The following is a 22,007-nucleotide window of genomic DNA, read 5'->3' on the forward strand; positions in this document are numbered from 1 at the left end:
TGATTAGTATATTGAATTTATCATTTTATCCCTATTAATTATGAAGTGGGTGAATTAAAAATTTAAGATTTTCAATTTTCAAGAAGTTATGTCTTTTTCAATATAATTAATTGAGGATATAATGGGTAAAATGAATTGTTCATTATTTTCTTAATAGATATGTCAATTCAAAAATGGATAAGTAATTAGAAAGAGAGGAAGTGGGTAATTTCTTATATTCATATTAAATACCAATTAAGAAGCTGATGAATTCTCAGGTTTTGGAAACAGAAAAAGTATCGCACCTTTCCCATCTCTGAGTATATATGCTATGCGGCAGCCCGTCAATTGCCTCTTTTAAGCCTCTAATTTCCAATATATATAAATATACCAATCAAACTCACCCCCACAGCTACCTAAAGTAATTAATTTCAACATATATATACTCTCTTTTTTTCTCATTCAATCACAACATCATTCTAATTACACTAGTGTTTAAGCTGCTCTACTAATCAAAATCTATATATAACTATTATCATCCTCGATATGAAAAAAGTAAGATGGGTCAACCTTAAAATGTGAATTCAGAATGCTGACGATACGATACGATACTACTCATATACTAATTTTAATTGGAAAAAGAGTCATATTTATTACAGTACACATGACTCTCTAATCAGTAAAAGGGCACCCGGCCCGTTCGCCGCATCGCACCAACTTTATTTGGAATTGCCCTTATCGAATGGTCCCCACTACTCTTTTTTTATTTCAAACTTTTCCTCTCTATTTGTTTATTTGGCTAAATTTCTTTTTTTCTTTTTAATATTTTTAAATTAAAAATACGTAAAATATAGAGAGATGTTTGGGTGGTAGTCTCGTTTGTCGATTCTGAATGCTTTCGTCATCGCAGCTAGTGCTCTTTTTTTAACATAATAATAATATATGTGGTTGATCTTTTTTAGGTTGTCATTAATTAATATTTAATAATAATGGAATGGGAGTATAAAGTATAAATGGGTGCTGACGTTATACAAACAGGGCCCCACAACCTGCCGCTAATGAGGAAGCAACAATTATTACAAATCTTAATTATTTTGCTCATCTCAATTTATTCATGTTTGGTCTTTGCCACCTAACCAATCATTATGAACCTCAAATATACTACTCTACTTTTTATCATTATTATTGGGATTGAAATAATATACGCAAAAAGTTAATAATTTATAAATTATGACAATGATAAAAAAAAATAAAATAAAATAAAAAGTGAGCTTCATATTAATAAATTAAGCAAAAATCATAAAATTTACTGTGAGAATAATCTCTTCCAAATAAAAATTTTAATCTAATACTTCTCTTAGAATACATATAGAAGACTACCAAATAAACTTTTTTCAACGAGAAAATCTTACCTTAGTACTCTTTCAATTTGTTCATGTGTTAATTTAGCATGAAGTTTAAACAAGTAAATAATTTTTTTAAATTGTGTTGCCTTAAATAAAAAAGATGTGGAACAAAGAAGTAAAGGTGATGAATTTCTATATATTAGAAGGAGTTTCAACATGTTAATTTTAAGTCATTTTAAAAAAAAATGAGGGTATTATGATCTTTAAAACACTTTGCAAGATTTGCTTGCTTAAAAGGGTTATCCCTCATGCTTATTTATTTAGACCTTATCAATAACTCTAAAAAGAAGTCACATTTTTTCTCTTAAATTACAAATGATGCCCTAGTGAAGTGCCATTGAGTATTTTGGGGCCACTAAACTTTCCAAAATGACACATTGACATAACATTTGTCAATTGTGCTCTAATTTCCCCATATATTTTCCATTTTCATTTTAATTTGGTGAAAGACAATTATTTATTTTATACTCAAATTAATACTTTAAAGTGTGTAAATTACCCTACTTTAATTAACTTCATATATTTTTCAGTTGAATTTGATGAAGGATTAGTAAAAGGGAGAGTGGAGATAAATTATAATTAAATAATTTATTGAAGTAATCTGCAATTAGTTAATCATAATTAAATAATAAAATTTTATTTATAAACACATGGCATATACTCTTTCTTCGTTTTCACTTTATTGATTGACCATTTTTCCTTTTTACTTGTTTAATAACAAATTAATAAATATTTGTTATTTGCTTTTAATATTATTCTATTATTAAATAATAATATAAAGTACTAAAAATTTAGAAAAAAATAGTAAACAAAAAAAATTTTATTTGAAATTTTAAAATATAATTAATAAAATTATTTCGTAATATGTTTTTGGTAAAAAAAAAAAATATTGATTACTATTGAAAAAAATGAATCATCTTTCACTAATATATAAATAGTAATTCTCTATTGTGTATAAAATTAAATGTCGCTTTAAGTATCTACTGGTATAACGTTTTCATGAGTATAATAATTTATTATTTGACAATCATCATCTATTCATGGATAGAGAGCATACTCAACTTTTAGTATGCAATACTATGAGTATATAATAATTACTTAGGATGTGTTTGTTAAGATTAAAAATATATTTTAGAAATGATTTCTAGGAAAATAAATATGTTTCTTACTTATATTCTTGTTTTTGATAGGTTGGCAATAATTATTATCCTAAAAGTATTTTTATATAATTTAGACAAATATTATAAGAGGTGAAGGTAGAGGGTAGGGATGTGTGTGGTGGAAGGGATGAAGATGGGGGGAGCTCCATATTATGGGGTAAAGATGAGGTGTGGTAGAAAACTGAGGAAGACATTATCAATGTAGAATATCATGTGTAACTTTTTTTTCATATGTATATTATAGAAATCATTTCCTCATTTTAGAAGGAAAAAAATAAATTTTCTAGAGAAAATATATTGCAAAGATTTTAACTAATCAAATATAGAAAAAATAACATTTTACATAACAAACACATCTTTAGATACATCAAATTTCTTTTCTCCAATTTCACGTAAAAATAAATTTAATAATAATAATAAAAAAAATACTTAATAATATTGGGTTCGTGCTGGCACGTGCCATTGCTTTCTAGTTATAGAATGAAAGAGACTTTGAGATGCATGGTGTAAAAGGAACAAGTTAAGTGAAAAAAGTTCCATAAGGCCAGGATTGAAAACAGTTTAAGAAGTTGCATAGATGGTAATTGATAATTTGATATCTCTTAGATTCAGAAAGAGTAGGCTATCAAAAGTAGGGGTGTGCAAAAACCGATTTAACCAATAAACCGAATCGAAAAAAACACTAGTGGTTTATTGATATTGGGTTATTGGGCTAACGGTTTTTAAACGGTTTTGCAAAAAAATTTATTGGGTTATTGGTTCGGTTTTCGGTTTTATAATTTTTGTTAATGGTTAAACCGATAACCCAATAAGACTATACTAAATTTACTAGTCTTATTGTTAATGGTTAAACGATTGTTACTTTCACACTTTTTGTTAATGGTTAAACGATTGTTACTTTCACACTTTTTCCTTTGAATGTGTCTAGTGTCTAAACTTGCAAGAAAAATGATTGTTACTTTTATGATTATTACTTTCATGCCAAATGCTGGAAAAATCATATGGTTTATTTGAAAATTTTCTTATCGTGTATATAATATATATGAGTATTTTCTTATTGGTTAAACCGAAAACCGAACCGTTAAGTACCTTAAACCGATTAACCAAAAACCGATAAGAAATATGTTATTGGTTTGATTATCGGTTTTAAGTATTTACAAACCGAAAACCAATAAACCGAACCAATAACACCTAAAATTGAACCGAACCGACCGATGCGCACCCCTAATCAAAAGTGTGCAATTAATATAACACATAAGAGTAGGAATTACGAGGTTAAAAAATAATAAACATATAGTTTACTTTAATTTGTTTCAACCCATGAGAGACAAGAACCCTTTCTTGCCTTGGTGCGGTAATATTTAACCATTTATTTTGTCAAAAATAATAAATAAAAATGTTTAAAATATATTATTTAAAAAAAAAACAAATAAATTGAAACAAGAATAATACTAATATATTTTCTCATATTTATAATCCTCTTCCTCGTTCACTTTTTTCTTTCTTTTTCAATCTAACACGTTAAGCCCTAATGTTTAGGGTTTTGTTTGATTATCAAGCTAAAGAATAATAGCTACGTGATAAAATAATAAAATGACGTATTTATCCTTTTCAATGTCAAGAAAATTAAAAAGTAAGAATGCATAATCTACCTTCTTAGCTCAAATTCTTGTGATGAGAGGCAATCTCTTACACACGCATTCAACCTTTTAAAATTATCTTTTAGGGGTCGTTTGGTAGAGTACTGATAATGTTAAATAGAGTGTATTAATAATATTTACATTAATAATGCTTGTGTTAGTTATATTTATATTAGTTATACACAAATTATTTCTTATGCATTGTTTGGTTCGATGTATTAAAAATAGAAGGCATTGTAACAAAATATTTATTTATAAAAATATCATCTATAATTATGGTGAAAAAAAGATGTAAAAAGAGTTTTGAAAGGTAATTGAATTTTTAACCATGTTAATACATATATTAAATCCATTTGCATTACTAATACCTAGAAATTAATCATGGTGTTAATATACACTCCCTAATACATAATAAAGTAATAAATTAGTTATACATAACATGAAAAAAATGTACCAAACAAGATATTACTAATACATAGAGCTAATGCATTCATTATTTTTCTAATAAACGATACACTTGGTTATGCTTGACAAATATTTAAAACATGTGCATGTCACCCTCCAATAGGATTGTGATATGTGTCATCATCATTCAAAAAAATACTTACTACTATTGAAATTATCATTAGTCCATCCCACTGGCCACTTGTATGTATCTTTCCTAGCATGGCTGCCACTATCATGGTTTTCCGTGAGAAAATTTCTACCAACATTATTTATCTAAATTAACAAGTAGCCAATCAGAACTCAACAACGAATTCATGAGTTCAACAAACAAGAAGACCTACATAGATTTTTCAAGTTTTCTCATCAATAATATATAATGGTGAATTCTAAAAATGAAAATTCACCCGACCTTCCCAAAATCCAGCTTGTTAAAGCTGCTTTTACATCTAACACAAACTAATGTTGCTTTCCATAGCATATCAACAATAAAATACTCAATTTTTGTATATGGAGGAGCCCGAGGGATCGGGGTACGTTCTATGCGGGAGACAAAATATCGTTTCTCCTGATTTTTTCAGACTTAATAACCATTACCTATTTTATATGTTTGTTGTGTCGCATCTTATAAGTAGAAATTACCTATCCATAATATATTCTTAGCTAATTCACTGTCAAATACCTCTTAGCTGATTGAATTTTCATATATTTCATCGTTAATATAGCTAAATGATTAGCATGACATTTTCATTATTTAACTATGAAATTTTATCAGTAAATTTTAGGTTTATCAAACATAAAAATCATATTTGTATGTTATAGTTATAGTTTGTAAAAATGCGCTTCATAGTAAACTTTAAGTTTTTTATGGCTATTAATATGTATTTTCCGTATACATATAAAAAAATCAATTGTATAATTTGTTTCGGTATACATATACAAAAGAATCAATTGTATAATATGTGTTTGTATAAAGTGAGGAAGAGAGAAAGACAAAAGAAAACTGGGCAGGGGAAGACCTGTATTTGTATAATTATAAGTGTATAGGACGAAAATATATGTATTTGTATTTATATATATAATTTTCTCTCGCTTTATACAAATACAAACGCAATTTATACATTTGTGTTTGTATAAAGTGAGAGTGGCACGTGAGAGTGGCGTGCGGGATTCTATGCATATTATTTTGGGGCTTGGGTAGAATTTTCTATTGATTGATATATATATATATATTACATTTGTTGCCTAGTAATCTAAATATACATGTAAAAGGATGGATTCTAAGTAATATTTTTGTGCTCCAAACTTTTTATTTTTAGTAAATCTTAGCTCTCAAGCATTTCCATACTAATATATCTTCGGATTTGAGACCAGGCAAGCTACACTCAAATGCTGTGCTAACATCTAGCACTAAAGCTCCATTGCTTCCTCTGCAGATTTGCTTCACTTTTTTTTTTCTTCTGTTTTTACTTAGATCAGTTGATATATATAATAATTAATCTATGAATGAAATCAAGACGTATGTTTTTGACCTCGTATATATCATTTTCCTGATAAATACTGTGTCTGTCCATATTGAGAATTTCATGAGCTTCCTGATTTTGCGTTTTCTTATAGAAAATTATTTGGAAATGAAGAGACAGTCAAATTAATTAAAGGGTCCCGCTAAGAATTTGTTCCATTATCGTACGATCCGTTTTTTATTTAGAAAAAAAAAAAAGAAAAAAAGAGCATACATACAGTAATAAGAAGAGAAATAAGCTAAATTTTTGTATTTCTATGGAAATTCACATGCTTAACCATATATTATTCGTACTACATGCATACACACACTTATTACGTACATATGCGAAAGTTACACTCTAATAATGGTGGCATCGCATGGACATATTATATATTATAGACTACATTGAAAGTAGCAAAAGATTAAATTAAAATAAGATTATAGATGCATAAAATAAGGTTGATGTGTCATCGAAAAGGATGTTAAAGTACATTAATCCACATATGAGTAATGACAACAGCACATGGTCGTTGTTCCAAATTAATGTGTTTATTATCATTATATGTCTCTTTCGTTCCCTCTTTTCATTTGCTTATGTCATATTTTTAGGTCTCATTATCTATTAACTAATCTTTTTACTTACGTGCATTCCACACTAACTCTTAAGTTTATTGTTTCACGATGATTACTATATTGGTTATGATTAAAAGAGTTTGATGCTAGTTGGTGGATCTAGGGGTGTACATGACCGGATTAGTTTGGGTTTTTCAAATATCAAATCAAATTATTTGTGTAAAAATTTTAAATTTATAAACCAAACAAAACTAATAAGATTCGAATTTTTTTAGATTTTTTAATCTCGGGTTGGTTCGGGTTTTTCAAATATGTCGAATTTTTAAATTTATAAATCAAACCAAACTAATAAACCTCAAATTTTTTCAGATTTTTGGATTTTTCGGTAAAGTTTGCATACAAACATATAATTAACTTGTGCTCCAAATATTTCTTTAGTCCAACCAAAATACAATTATCTAAGGTGTTTCTTAAAAAAATAACAGAAAATATGAGATGAGTACTGATGAACAAAAATATTCAATAAAAAATAATAATGAAATCATCATATAAAATAAATATTGCAAAGTCATAATAAAAATGATCATAATTTAAAAGTAATAAATCATGCTAAAATTATAAGTTTAATAAGTATTAGTTGCATTACTAAATATTTAAGGAAAATTAAAATTAGATTATGTATTTTAATTGTTTAAACCAATGTAAAACTATAGAACAAATATTCAATATTATTGTCATTCTTAGTGTTGAACTGATTTTCTTTTTGCATTAGTATTAATTTGATTTTGATTCAAGTTTTATTATAATTATCAACATGTATGAACTATAATAATTATTGGACCATTCCGAATTCTAAGTTTTAAACTTGAAATAATATATTAAAAGATAAAACCTATGAAATAGTATAAGAAATATTTTAAAATTATATCAAAGTAAATATTTTTATGTATAATATAAAATTTTAAAATTACATATATAATGTCGGGTTGGTTTAGTTTCAGATTGGTTTTTTAAGTTAAAACCAAACCAACCCAAATATAGTCGGATTTTTTTCCCCAATACCAAACCACTAGTCGGGTTTTTTTTCCGATTTGACTCGATTTGCGGCTTGATTCGGTTTTCAGATCGATTGTGTACACCCCTAGGTGGATCTAATATTAGCTTCTCCACACTCTTTTTTAAAATACAACTATCAAACTCCAAACTTATGAGTTCACGTAAATTTAATAGCTTTTGTTTAGATTTTATAAATGTGCTAATAAATTGATTTAGTAATATTTGATAGTGAATTCATGAACAACAACACATTTAGTGTAATTTCACAGCGTGGGGCGTGAGGAAGGTAGACTGTACGTAGATCTTATTTTTACCTTAGAAGTAGAGATACTATTTTCGACAGACCTTTGGCTCAAGGAAATACAGTTCAAAGTAGTTCCTAAATAAAAGTAATAGAAGTACAAGAAACAACATATAGTAACAAAACAATACGAGGTACAAAGAGCAACATATAGAGGCTAAAGAACTACATAAGTAATAATGCGACTATTAATATATGGACCGACAACAAGACAACACATTGCTACCTATTAATCTTCTATCTTAATTTATGTCCTTCACAACCTCCTATCTAAGGTCATGTCCTCGATAAGCTAAACTTATGTCAAGTCATATCTAATCACTCATCTCTAATACTTCTTCGATCTACATCCACCTTTCTTGAAACCAGATATAGCGAAACTCTTATACCTCCGCACTAAAACATCGGTAAACTCATTTGCTTAAAAATTTACTATTTACTATAATATAAGATATATATAGTTATAAAAATTTATGAACTTTAAAATATCAAGTTGCGTACGGATGGTATCCCCCTCTCTCATGTCTCTTTCACCTTTTTCGTATAAATTTGTATAAAATTACTTGCTACTTAGAATCTCTATGCCGCTTACGCCAGCATTACTTTATCGTTTATCTTGTTAATTTACTGGCAAGTTGTAATAAGGCAAAGCCATTAATTTCCAAGTGTGATACATTTAATATATTTTTTTTAAGAGAGTGATATATATGCTACATTATGGATGTGTTTAGTAAGAACGAAAATGTTCTGATGAAAAATATTAATGGATTTTTTCTTTATTTTTTAATATTTGATAAATAAGTAAAATATATTATCTTAACAATATTTATATGTATTTTAACAAAACAATGTTGGGTAGGATGGGGACTTGGGGTGGATTGGGGGTTGGAAGCGTCGGTGGGTAAGTGAGAGGAAGACAATAAAATTGAAGTGTTACTAATTACTTATAGTTCAACTAAAGAAGTCATTTTTAAGAAACTTATTTTCCTAAAAGAATATAAATACTAGAGAAAATTGAAAAATAATTTACTATGTGCCTAATACACCCTAGACTTGAAATAGCCGATCATAACTTAAATTTGGGATTGAAGCTAGCTTATTTTGATGCAAACTACTGTTACTGAATAAGGGAGCAAAATTAAGTTATGCATGTTGGAGTATTTCAATTATAGAGATTGATGAGCAATTGCGACAACACAAGAACAGGAGAAAAGTTAATCAATTCCATGGTAAATATTACGAAGATATCCAAAATAAAATAAGGAGACATATTTTGACAACATATATATCTTAATGAGAAGACGTAATCTAAGAATAGCCAGAGACGTGAATTGGTTTGGTGCCTACCTAGTATATACTGTTGGGTTTTGAAGGAGTGATTATGGCGTCATGCGGAAGCTTGCAATTTGCAAATCATATGGTTGATAAATCAGATAACAAAAATTTATACTAAAAGCTAATATTATTATTATATGAAAACTAATATAAAGAAAAACATTGAAACTTTAGAGAGAATAAATCTCCCCATAAACAAGAATCTTAAACGACTACATTGTGGATTCTATTGTTATGTGTTAGAAGAAAACAAACCTATATTTATAGAGTCCTAAAACCTTTCCTTACTAGAAAAGGAGTCCTAAAACCTTTCCTACTAGAAAAGGAGTCCTAAAAGGAGAGAATAAACCAAATATAAAATAATATTATATTTTCCTTTCAAGAAAAATAAAAACATTTATGGTAATGTTTTGTTTTTTCTTTAAGGAAAAATAAATCTTAAATTATGGTAAGAAAATCAGGGCAAAACCCTAACATATACTCCCTCCCATTTCATTTTTGCAAATTAATTAAGAGAGAGTTATTATTTTCTCTTCATACTATTTTATTTTTTTTTATATTAAATAACTATGTAAATTTAGAATTGCAATAAAATATCATTTTTTTAAGGAGTGTGTCAGGTCAAACATGAGTTAAGGGAATAACAAATCGTATTGTAGACACGTACTTATAAAATGATTAATTATTAATTCCACTTAATATCTTGTAGGTAATAATTAATCTATATATATATATCTTGAATGAGCCCTATCTATATAGCTAGCTCATCCTTTGTCAAATGGAACAGTTGTACCAATTTTTGTTAATGGGCGGCCTTGAAAGTGACCATCTTCATTAATTTTATTTTCTTTTTTCACTTTTTCTTTATGTTGTGGGTTGACAATTACTTAGTATATTACCACTATATATAATTATCTGTTGAGCACGGCAGCCGACTGTGTGATTAATTATTTGTATATATCCACCTCCAATATTGTTTTATAAGCACATGTTCTATACCATTTATCTTAATCCATCTACTTTGAATAGATCCCATACACCACTCTCGATCATCAACTGTGAGAATATATGATAAAACATTCAAAAGTGAATTAAGTTTTGACATTTAATTGGATATAACACACAAATATCTCATAAAATTAGCCAAGATATGTGTCAGGTGAGGTAGGACTAGGAGATTCGATTCCATGAGTAACAGAAACTTGTAGTGGATGTGTTCATGACGTGTTACTACTAATGCAAGTAATGGTAAACTCAAATAAAATTAGCTAATGGTATATTCAAAATTTGAAACATACGCAAGCAAGGCAAGAAACATCTACTACTATAAAATAATAAAAGTCAAAAAGTTTATTTTTTCTAGTAGATAGAAAAAGAAAAAGTCGTATTCTGTTGTCTAAGTAGGAGTATTATTATATATTGTATTATTGAAGCAGAAAAATAATTAATTATGTGTATGTTGATAGAAATAATATAGTATCATATTCTCTGGCTTCAGGCTGTAAGAGATAAGAGAGAAGATTCCAGGCCAACACGATTATTGGATCAAACCCAAGATTCAAACAAGATTCTTCTTTCTTTAATTTCCATTATTACGACATAATCAGCTCTAATTTTTTTTATATATCTAGATAGGTATGTGGACAACACATACCATGTACAAGTGACGATGGGGTGAGAAGATGACACATATTTTGCTAATAATTAATTTTGTATTATTTACAAGTTGGAGATAAGGTGGTAGATGTGAAAGATTCATTGCATCTCACTCCCCCACATATAAGAGAAAAGAAAAGAATGTGAATATTGCATATTCTCTTTTTATGCATCTATACCATATTCCAAGTCCATATCAAAGACTTTTTTGTGCTTGTGATTTTATTGACAAATTACTCCTAAAACTGTCGGAGTTGCCCCGTACTATCGTGGGACAAGCAAGCATCATTGATGTAATAAGCTGACCTTCCATTTTTTTAATAACAAATGTCCAATAACACTCTCTCTTCTTCTACATCACTATACATATTTTAGCATCACAACTGTCTAAGCTAACAAATATCTGTAAATAACACGGCCCAAAAAGATTAAATATGAACTATGCCATATACTCTCACTGATGATAAAGGGGGAAAACAAGACCACAACCCAACATCAACTACTAGGACAGGGAAACAATCTTTCTTTTTACACTATATGGGACAGGGGTATAAACATAACTCGTTATTCCATCAACACCAATTTACAATAACTAAAACAAATCAACTACGTCTCAATCCAAAACTGGTTTGGGTTGACCACATCACTACTAATTCACAATATCTGCATGAATACAAATTGTCATCCCGCAAAAATTAGATTCATTTTGATAAGTTCTACGACTGAGTATAGATAGAAACAGAAGAGGATTAAATGATTTATGGGCACAAACATTCAATCTCAACTGTTGCTGATGGACCTGAGGAAAGTCATTTCCATTTCCTCAATAAAACGCGCTATAAGTTAAGAGTTAACAAACGATAGCTACAACACATTAACTAGCTAAGACCAGACAGATACTCTAACTACAATGTGAATATGAGGCTACAACATGTACAAAGTCTGTTTAAGAATACAATTACATTTCCTTCTTTCTGAGGCTGTTCAGGACATCAAGCTAGAGAAGCTCTGGGGTTCTTCGGATATTTCCCCAAAATATCCAAGACTCTTACTCGCTGCGCCTCTTTCGCTGAGAAATTTCGGGAGAAAACCAAAAAAAAGTGAAATTTAGAAACAATACCAGCACCAGAAAAGGTCCTTTGAACTAATTGTGCTAAAAATCTATAAAATAGGTAAATGTTAAATGAAGCAGAGAACTGAGAAAATGGCACAAGCTTTTCACCATTTCACTGGAACAAAGAGGGCAGAAAGGAAATAGGCAGAGTCAAAAGCCCAATCATTTTCAACAATTAATAATAGGTTCAGTATCAAATATAGCAGCAATTCTCTTTCTGATGCCCCAACGAAGAACCACTCTATCAGAGAGGAAATAACAAAATGTTAATCCATACAATGTACAATTCGTACTCTTTTGAGGATTCAAACTTACCAAAACTTAGTCAGAGGTCATTCCCAGGGATTGTGAGAATGGCTTACTGAAAAAACCTCAATACAGAAAATAAAACCCAACTCATAACTATCTTTAGGGCCAACCCTTTCATTAGAACCAAGCCGCGCACACACAAGACTTTAGGAGATATCAAACACCATTGTCGTTTCTAACCAAGTAAATATCCAAAAAGATCAGAAATTAATTCTTGAAGCAAAATGCATCTTGCATCATCAGCCAAATAAATAAATAAATCCAACACATCATTGAAACGGAAAAAGATGTGTCAAGGCAAATCTGAGAGTACAACAATAAAGTCAGCAGGTTTACTTACTTTTTCATTCAAATCACATCTCTAGGACCATAATAAAGCAACAATAAAAGCAAATATCATAAAGTACCTTCCTCCAAGGCAAGCCGTATGGACCTCTTCTCCAGTTCAACAGCATGATTGCTTAGGTCAACAGAGGAGAGAGAACGAAGCACTGCTCAATGACATTATATTGATAAAATGAGTAAGAAGATGAGTTACAACAGACAGACAATTAAGTGAGCAAGCATCAAGAAATTAGACTACATACTCTGTACATAATCCTCTTGCTTTGATTGCTCCAGTCTGTGCAGCAAGTTCTGCAATTGGAAATACCGCTCTTCCCAATGCTTAAAATTAACCTTCTTGGGATTATCCAACAATAGTCTGGTAGACGTGACTTGATGGTTGCTAACATTAACTGAAGCTAAATTGTTGTTGGACTCTCCTGTAGAGGGAGGAACTGAAGGTTTTGTGGACAAGGAGCACCTTGAAGGAGTCCATGCGATTGATGAAACTTCTGGAATGTAATATCCTTCCTTCATCTGGACTTCAGTCTGAGTTTTCTCATCACGTTGACTAAGCTTTTTTAGTTGTGGATAATCTGTAACACCGCTTTGGTTGTTATTAGCAGCTGTTTTGCTTAACTCTCCTTCAGGTCTTCTACGAACATAGACAAGATGCCCACTACCAGAATTGTTTGTCGAGCATCGGTTGAGTGGGTTCACTAGGCATTCCGGGGTAGGTCTTTTGGAGCCAGTTATATTAGAAACTTTATTCGCCATAGTATTCGCTTCAGGAAATAGTGGGCTTTCAGCAGATTTGGAGGCAGCAACTATACTTTCACTCTGTGAATCTTGTAGTGCAGGTCCCACTATGGCTACTGGCACCAACAGCTGTTTATCATGCTTGGGTAAACCAGATTTAGCATTAGTCTGGTCACTTGATTTTGAATCTACAGTTTGTTGACCCATCTAAGAGAAGGTGTATGTTAGATGATTACATAGATCTTGCCTTTTCAAGTAATTATGAACAAATCTTGTGTTACTTAAGTACAAAAGTTAGTAGTTTGATTTTTAAGAAGAGAAGGTTCAAAAGAGTTAAATCTGAAAGAGAAATTCACAAGTCCGATACCCTCTATTCCATTTTATACTACACTCTTTTCTCTTTAGTCCGTCCCAAAAAAGAGTGACACCTTATACAAGGAAAATCTTTAATTTCAGTTTTCTCGCTTTTCCTTATAGAATCGACATGTCATGTTGCAAACTAGAATACCTTATGGGTATATTTGGTGCATTAATAATATATATTTAGTTACTGTGCAGAAGTCCTTTCTTTCATAAACAATAAACTCTGTGCCAAGAAAAATACTATCATATGAAGTGAAATGAAGGGAATATATAACTACCAATGTGTCCATAAGCTGCAGTTAATTTTGTGAAAAGTTATGGATCTTGATTCTCCATCAGATAGTTTATAGGTAAATGCATGCTCCTAACATCCTATGATCCTAAACTTGAGGGTCAAATGTTTGATGGTGTGACATTTTAAACTAAAAATTCATCATAAAAGATAATTGAATCTTATACGTCTAGCAACAAGCAAAAACCAGATCATGATAAAAGCTACTATTTAACCAAATAACTGTTATGATCTAGTCAAGTACTCCACAAACATTTTAGTACAAACAAAGTTATAATTTTTTTCTTAAAAGCCAAGATATAAAGGCTCAAACTAGACAAATTTCGAGGTGTAACAAAAAATATTTATTCCTCCTCCTTCCACTCTCTTTTTGTTTAAAGGATAAGCAACAGGAATGAATGCAGAAATCCATTCAGAAAGTGTTTATTCCATTAAGCCATTTAGTTACCAACTTAAGCAGAGCTCGCTTTATTCCTAATCTAGAACATTCCCATGGAAAAGCATCTACTAGTTCCAATTCAACTTATCTTTACACATAAAAACATTATTCCACCAACCCAGCATATGCTACAGCTCCACCATTAAATTGTTCTCAGAAACAACCTTATCAATTTCATCTGCATGATCTCTGAGAACATTCCACAAATGCATACTCAATGAGATGCCTTTATTACTCGCATTTGCTCCATCTCAAAATAACACTCTCAAATGTCCATCATACTCTTCCCTCTGAAGTTCCTAACTGGCACTTTCCAATTCTTAGAAATCTAACAAACTACGATGTGATCGGCAACTTCAGAGTCATAGGTTCTGGAGGATAGTCTCTTAGGAGAATTGTTGCCTCCAGAAGCATACTCACCCTCTTCCTTTCTCTTAACTTTCTCAACATATCTGCACATGCAAACAGAAATAATACTCTCGAATCCATCATTATCTTCCCTCCAAAGTTCCTAACTGACACTTTCCCATTCTTAAAAACCTCACAGACTGTGACGTGCTCGGCAACTTCAGAATCATCGGTTCTGTAAGATAGTCTCTTAGGAGGATTGTTGCCTCCAGAAGCATACTCTTCCTCTTCCTTTCTCTTTCATAACCTTCTCAACATTCATACAAACAGGTACACTAGTCTTATCAAAGAATTTTTCTTCTGGTCTAACTTTTTTTATTTGGGACAAGTTCTTCATGTCAAAGAATCCTTTTCAGCTTTCCATCATGGACAACAAAATGGAGAGATATATAGATCATTCATACTTCAAAGATTGTAACAAAATGATCCTTGCAACAATCACCAAAATATTTATCCTTGCAATACATTGATGTCGAACACCTTCTTATACTATAACAACAACTACTCCAAACCAATGTGTTTGGAATTTTGTAATTTTCTGAAAATTGTGTTCTTCACTTCTTGCTTTTCACTTCATGCCTATGCACCGTGTTGCTTCTTTGTGCTTTTCACTTTTAACAGCATTGGTTTTAATAAAGAAGCCCCGGCCTGAAATCATTTACTCGCCATTTAACGGAAAAATGATGCTCAACCATCATATTCCAACTCTTCAGTCTTAACAATAAGAAATTCAAGACCACTTCTACTTATGCACTGGTTATAATTGATTTAGCAAGCTTATACTAATAAATAAGCTCCTTAAGTGGACTATATCCATCTCAAGAATCAGCTAGGAGAAGGTAAATACTTTCTATAAATTTGCAACATCAAATCCCAAACTACGAAAACTAGAACAGGTTAGGTGTAGATAGAAACCCTTCCACACTCAATGGGTGTGTTTATGTTTTTGAAAGTTTTCTTCAATTGTTGCTTTTAAAAAGTTGGGACTTAATAAATCAAATCATTTTTTCCAGAATATATATTAAGGAAAAGTCGAAAAGTTTAAAAAACAGAAGACAACAAGCTAACCATTCAGAGCTGCAGTGTTGAAGAGAGACCAATTTATCCCCGCATTTGTTGAAAGTAGTTACGGTAACTTGGGGGATAATTCTAGTTTTACAATTTTAAGCTAAGTTGTGCGAACTCTTTACTTTCGATGCCGCACCCGTGTCAGATTCTCTAAAAATACACTACTTTTGGCGAATCCGACACGCACCCTTTGACATTTTTGAAGAGTCCGAGAAACATAGCTTTAAAGAGAGGTTAAAGAAAGATGCTCAATGGTGTTAATTCGTCATAGGTTATTGTGATCTGGACCTATTCGGGATTAGTGTAGCAACAGAGTCAGAACCCACCACAATATCACAGCAAGGATTTTACTTTAAACTTCACGGCAAGGAGTGGTGGAGGGAAAAAGAAATTAGAACATGATTTACATAAAACAATTGAATAGATGACAAAGAAACTTGAATTTCAGTGTTTCGGGAACACTGTGAGTGATGAATGTAGAACATCAGCAATATATGCCTACATTTGCATGTCAAGAATATATATGTCCAAGCAAACGTCTATATAATGAAATATGAATAAAATGGACTAACTGTATACCATCCAGGACGGAGTCGAGAATATTACTCTCACCTCATAGGCTCACAACATCAAGATGATGGAGCATGACATGAGAAGAATATGTTCCATTCAAAGTGGTTCCATTCCAATACATAATGAAAATGATCTGCAGCTCTGAAGAGAAGCAGCAACTCACATGAGAACATATTCTAGTTCAGCGGTTTTCAACAACCAACAACAAAAATGGAAGAGGATCCAACGATTTTTTTTGCTAAAACAGATATAAATAATATAAGTTCTGCTAAGTTGGTTTGAATCTGTCAACTTAATCCACATGGTTTAGAGAAGTAATTTTGCAAGTAATACATCTAAAATGTTGTAAATGCAGTTCTCAACGTGCCAAGTCCTTTTTCCATCTTTTTAAACGCCCTACTGCCTGATCTCAATAGCAAGAAATACCGCCAATTACTGAGTTGCATTGATAGTCACAAAAGTTAAGTTACATTATCCACTGGATCAAGAAATTATGGTATAATCCACGAGAAAGACAATTAATTCAAGTAAACAATTTTGCATTTGGTGAGTTAATTCTATTGATAAAATAAATAAGATTTGATCCCCTAAACATTCTTTTGATAATTTATCCCAAAAACATATTCAGCTAAAGTTTGAAAAGAATGAAAACCTTAAAACTGGAAAATAACATGTTTCATAATTCTTAAAATGGAAAGAAACCTAGCATTCCAATTATGTAGCTAAATTCCCTTCACTATTTTGTTTCCTTTTTGGTTCTGTTTTTTTGTAGTACTGTACTCTACTTCTTATCCCGTAGTGAACATAAGCAAAGAACTACTTTTTCATATCATTTCACCTAAGGTAATTGGAACTTGTGATTGCAATAGTATGATTTATCTTGCAAAAAAATCATTTAGGAAATAGCCAAGTTATCTGATACAGCTAAGGAAGTTTGTAAGCTATAGTTTTAACATTTGTAAGCTAATAGATGTAGTTCTCTCTCTTTCTCTCATTGTATTCTTTTAGCGATTAAGAATGAGGCAGTTTAGAATGGGTTAATCTGGCCAGTGCTCTTTTTTCTTTTCTGGGGGTGGGAGTTAGGTCAGGATGGATGACGAATTAGTGTAGTCTTTCCTGAACAATGGAATCATCTTTGAATTACAATATCAATAAACTGAAGGAATCACGTTTCTTTTAAGATTCTGAAACCAAATTATGAAACCAAGGAATCCCCCTTGTCCACAATAGTAGGTATAAATATAATGCAATCCCTCTACCAGCAGAATATTGTTTTGAATATCTAAAATCCAACTTAGCAGAAGATTTATACCATGAATAAATAAAACAGCAATCATGCGCTCTACAAATGCATAAGTATCAAAACATCAATTCGAGAATTGAATTGCGTGACTAAATGAGAAAAGCAATGAAATCTTACATTAATATGTCTATGCTTTCAAATTCTTCTCAACGAGGGAGGAATTGTGGTAACAAACAACCGGTCCAGTATGAGGAGAAAGAAGATTGATTTGATTGAGAGAGAGAGAGCGGGAGCAATGGCCCTCGGATTGTTGATCGTGCCTGTCTGGTGCGTGCAAAGAGTGGAGTTTTTGGTTATCGGCTGTTGTAACCCGTTACGACCCGATTCTTTTGTGGGCTATTCGGGTTGTAGCCCGTTTGGACCCATCTGTAATTCTAAAGTGAACAAATGGGATAATTGTTTGAGTTAAGCTTTAGGGTCAAAATACATCTCAACTAGTCTCTACGTTCATCTTTACTTGTCCATTGTACTATTTTAACATGTCCAACAATATTTTTTCAGTTACCATTTTGTGTCTATTTTAATTTCGTTATTAAATATTATTCATTTTTCAATGTTTAGCTTGTATTTAGTAACAGTGATTTGATAAAATTATCTCTATCATTCACTACTTTTTAATCCTGTTTCAAGTCAATAGTGGACAATTATTGTTGGACAGAAGGAGATTTTATATTACTGAGTTTCGTATCTAATCTATTGAGAGTGCAAGTTTTCTAACTCAACTATTGCTTAATAGTTTGCAAACCATACCTTAGAATTGAATAGACCAAATGTTTGTTGAGAAATGTTTCTAGGTGCGTTTGTCCATAAAAATTTCATCCACCTGACATATAAAATGACTCTATTAGTTGACACATTATTTTTAAATATATTTTTAATTGGTTTCTTTAAAATCCTATACTCTCCTCTTCCAAGCTGTAGATATCAACGTCATGACAAAGATGAAACCACAACTAAGAAGATGGAGAAGAAGATGGTGAATGTTATTATTGGGATAAATTAATGGGAAAAAGGATAAATATACCCTCGAACTATCGTAAATGATATGCAGATATCCTCCGTCATACTTTTGGGACATTGGTGCTTATGTCGTCCAAAAACTAGAGCATATATGCCCTTCACTCTAACGGAAGACTAAATAGGGACACATGGCGCAATCTCATTCATCGAACCGATATTTAATAAATGTCGTGTCAGTGGATAAGGTTATGACACGTGTATATTCGTTAGTGTAAAGGGTATATATGCTCTAGTGTTTAGACGACAGGGCACCAATATCCCAAAAGTATGATGAAGGGTATCTGCATACCATTTACGATAGTTCATGGGTATATTTATCCTTTTTCCCTAAATTAATTTATATGGTGATAGTTTTAACCATTTACGTTAATTTTTAGCTTAATATTAACTTGTTTAGATTTGTCATGTGAAATTGTTTTTCCACGTGAAATTTTTTTAAATAAAAGAGAGACTATAGTATACACATCATAAAAAATTAATCGAAATGTGTTTCGCTAACTATTGGGTGATAGTTCACGCAGAAAACTTATACTCTCGATAGTTTAGATATGAAACTCACAAAACTGGAAAAATTCAAATGTACTTTTAACCCTATCTCTAATTGTTTTTGATAGTCCTTCGGCTCGGATGAACAAAATAAAAAAAGTGATAAATATATCAAACATAAACAAGTAAGCAACAACAACAAGAAAATAAAATATCAACGCTAAAGAAATAGATTTAGTACTAATAAAAATCAAAACATAATGAAAACCAAGAAAAATACATTTAAATGTTAAATTAGAACACTTTAAGACCCGTTTGATCAATAATAATTTTCATTTTTTCAATTTTTTTACTTTATTTGAAAATCAATTTTGGCCATGAAAATTCTAAATACAACTCCAAGTTATATGAACCCATTCCCCCATTTTCTTTTGCACTTTGATTATAATTATTTTTTTCTAAATTTCCCCTAAAATTTATTTTTATAAATATGACCTTGTTTCAACTATATTTCATGCTTTTAGAATAACAATCAAATAGTAGTTATAAAATTATAACCAAACATAACTCCATATTTAATTTCAACTTCAAAAATCATATATATATGAAAGAAAACCTTAGGCCCGCCTACGTGGCGTCACTACAAACTAGAATTCTCTTTTAATTTATTTATTTCCAAAACCAGCCTTCCTCTTTCATGAAAAGTTGTGATTTTTATGAAAAGTTGCGACTTTAATGAAGAGTTGCGACTTTTATGAAAAGTTGTAACTTTAATGAAAAGTTGCGACTTTTATAAAAAGTTGCGCCTTTTATGAAAGGTTGTGACCTTTTCGAAGGGTTGCAACTTTTCCAAATAGTTGTAACCTTTTCGATAAGGCACAATAAACATTTGTTCACACTACCCTTTGTTGTCTATAAATAGAGGAATTTCCTCTCATTTTAAAACAACAAAAATTTTAAACCTATTCTTCTTCACAATTAAATATTTGTGTACTTTGCTCATGTTGAATGACTCATTGACACCATTGCTTATGTTACAGATTGTCACACCCCAAATTCGGATGTGATGGCACGTGTCCATTTCCAACCGGACACGCCAGCCTAACCCAACCACAATGATAGAGAAGTAGAAATACGAGAATAAAAGATAATAAATAAGCGGAAGACTTTAATTAAGACTCAACACTACCCAGAATTTGGTTGTCACATGTACAAACCTCTAAATACAGAATTCGAATAAAAATATACAAGTCTCAGAGTATAGTTCTCGAATAGAACAAAACTGAAAGTAAAGATAACTCAAGGGCACGTCTGGAATGAACCGCTACCTCTCGAGTATGTCCCGAAGCTCAATCTGCTAAAGAAAATACTAAGCCGAATCTGAGAGAGAGCTGTCAACCTACACAATTGTGTAGAAGCAAGGGTGAGTACCGAAAACCACAGGTACTCGCAAGTAACTCTAAACTAAGCAAAACTAGCAGCTACAAACAACTCCTTTCAATCCCAACCGAACCACCGAAACTTCAATCTAGCAGCAAACCAACCAACCTATACTAAACAGATCATATTCAACAGCCAGAACCAACAGTATATCCTCATCAACCTCAGATCAACAAATAAGAGCAAGTAGATCAAATTCCACATAAGAAGGGTAAACCGATACAATCCACACATCACAGACAAAGATAAGGCAAATGCGATGCAAAATGCAATAATGATGTCATGTAGTCGTGATGCATGTCTGTCCTACGATACACATCTGTTGACGTAATCAGTCCGCGCTGAATACTCAAATCAGAACCCATGGGGGCCACACATGGACCATGTATCACCGCCGGAACCAGATCCCATCGGCATCCAAATCGCTAGCCGGAGCTAGTCCATCTCATATATCTCTAGCCGGAGCTAGTCTCAACTGTGTCTCATATCCATCCATCCTCATATCAGTGTCTCAGAACTCATGCAACAGATAGTTCACACATGGGATGAATAATGAATATGCACATGTCATCAATCACAATCATATCACGATCACATCATAGTATTACACATCATCTGTCTCAATCACAACCATATCACGACCACATCATAGTATTACACATCACCTGTCTCAATCACAACCATATCACGACCACATCATAGTATTACACATCACCTGTCTCAATCACAACCATATCACGACCACATCATAGTATTACACATCACCTGTCTCAATCACAACCATATCACGACCACATCATAGTATTACACATCACCTGTCTCAATCACAACCATATCACGACCACATCATAGTATTACACATCACCTGTCTCAATCACAACCATATCACGACCACATCATAGTATTACACATCACCTGTCTCAATCACAACCATATCACGACCACATCATAGTATTACACATCATCTGTCTCAACATCAATGTCTGTATCAATCATAGCCTACTCATGCTCTTCTATCCCCTCAATATCAGTTATCACATGACTTATTCAACAAA

At 31.4% G+C, this 22,007-nt stretch overlaps 1 protein-coding gene across 3 annotated transcripts; it reads right to left on the reverse strand.

Annotated features, from left to right (window-relative positions):
• Positions 1 to 11,854: 11,854 nt before the first annotated feature.
• LOC125878070 (uncharacterized) lies at positions 11,855 to 18,246 on the reverse strand. 3 transcript variants are annotated; one of them, XM_049559343.1, is made up of 5 exons: positions 18,124 to 18,246; positions 16,710 to 16,844; positions 13,065 to 13,767; positions 12,885 to 12,968; positions 11,855 to 12,123 (listed from the first exon to the last, which is right to left on the reverse strand). In XM_049559343.1, the coding sequence occupies exons 2-5, from the start codon at positions 16,710 to 16,712 to the stop codon at positions 12,047 to 12,049; spliced, it is 867 nt and encodes a 288-aa protein (XP_049415300.1). In that variant the 5' UTR covers positions 16,713 to 16,844; positions 18,124 to 18,246; the 3' UTR covers positions 11,855 to 12,046. The 3 variants fall into 3 exon arrangements, with proteins under 3 accessions (XP_049415300.1, XP_049415301.1, XP_049415302.1); XM_049559344.1 differs by having other exon boundaries at positions 16,743 to 16,844; positions 18,124 to 18,245; XM_049559345.1 differs by lacking the exon at positions 16,710 to 16,844 and having other exon boundaries at positions 18,124 to 18,224.
• Positions 18,247 to 22,007: the final 3,761 nt, after the last annotated feature.

This window comes from Solanum stenotomum, chromosome 1 (assembly GCF_019186545.1).
Source record: "Solanum stenotomum isolate F172 chromosome 1, ASM1918654v1, whole genome shotgun sequence".
Classification (NCBI taxonomy): Eukaryota; Viridiplantae; Streptophyta; class Magnoliopsida; order Solanales; family Solanaceae; genus Solanum; species Solanum stenotomum.

Coding starts and splice junctions, on each gene's coding strand:
- LOC125878070 (XM_049559343.1), bottom strand. Junction 12,969..13,064: donor GCAAGAGGATTATGTACAGA/GTATGTAGTCTA, acceptor GTCATTGAGCAG/TGCTTCGTTCTCTCTCCTCT. Junction 12,124..12,884: donor ACGGCTTGCCTTGGAGGAAG/GTACTTTATGAT, acceptor GAAATTTCTCAG/CGAAAGAGGCGCAGCGAGTA.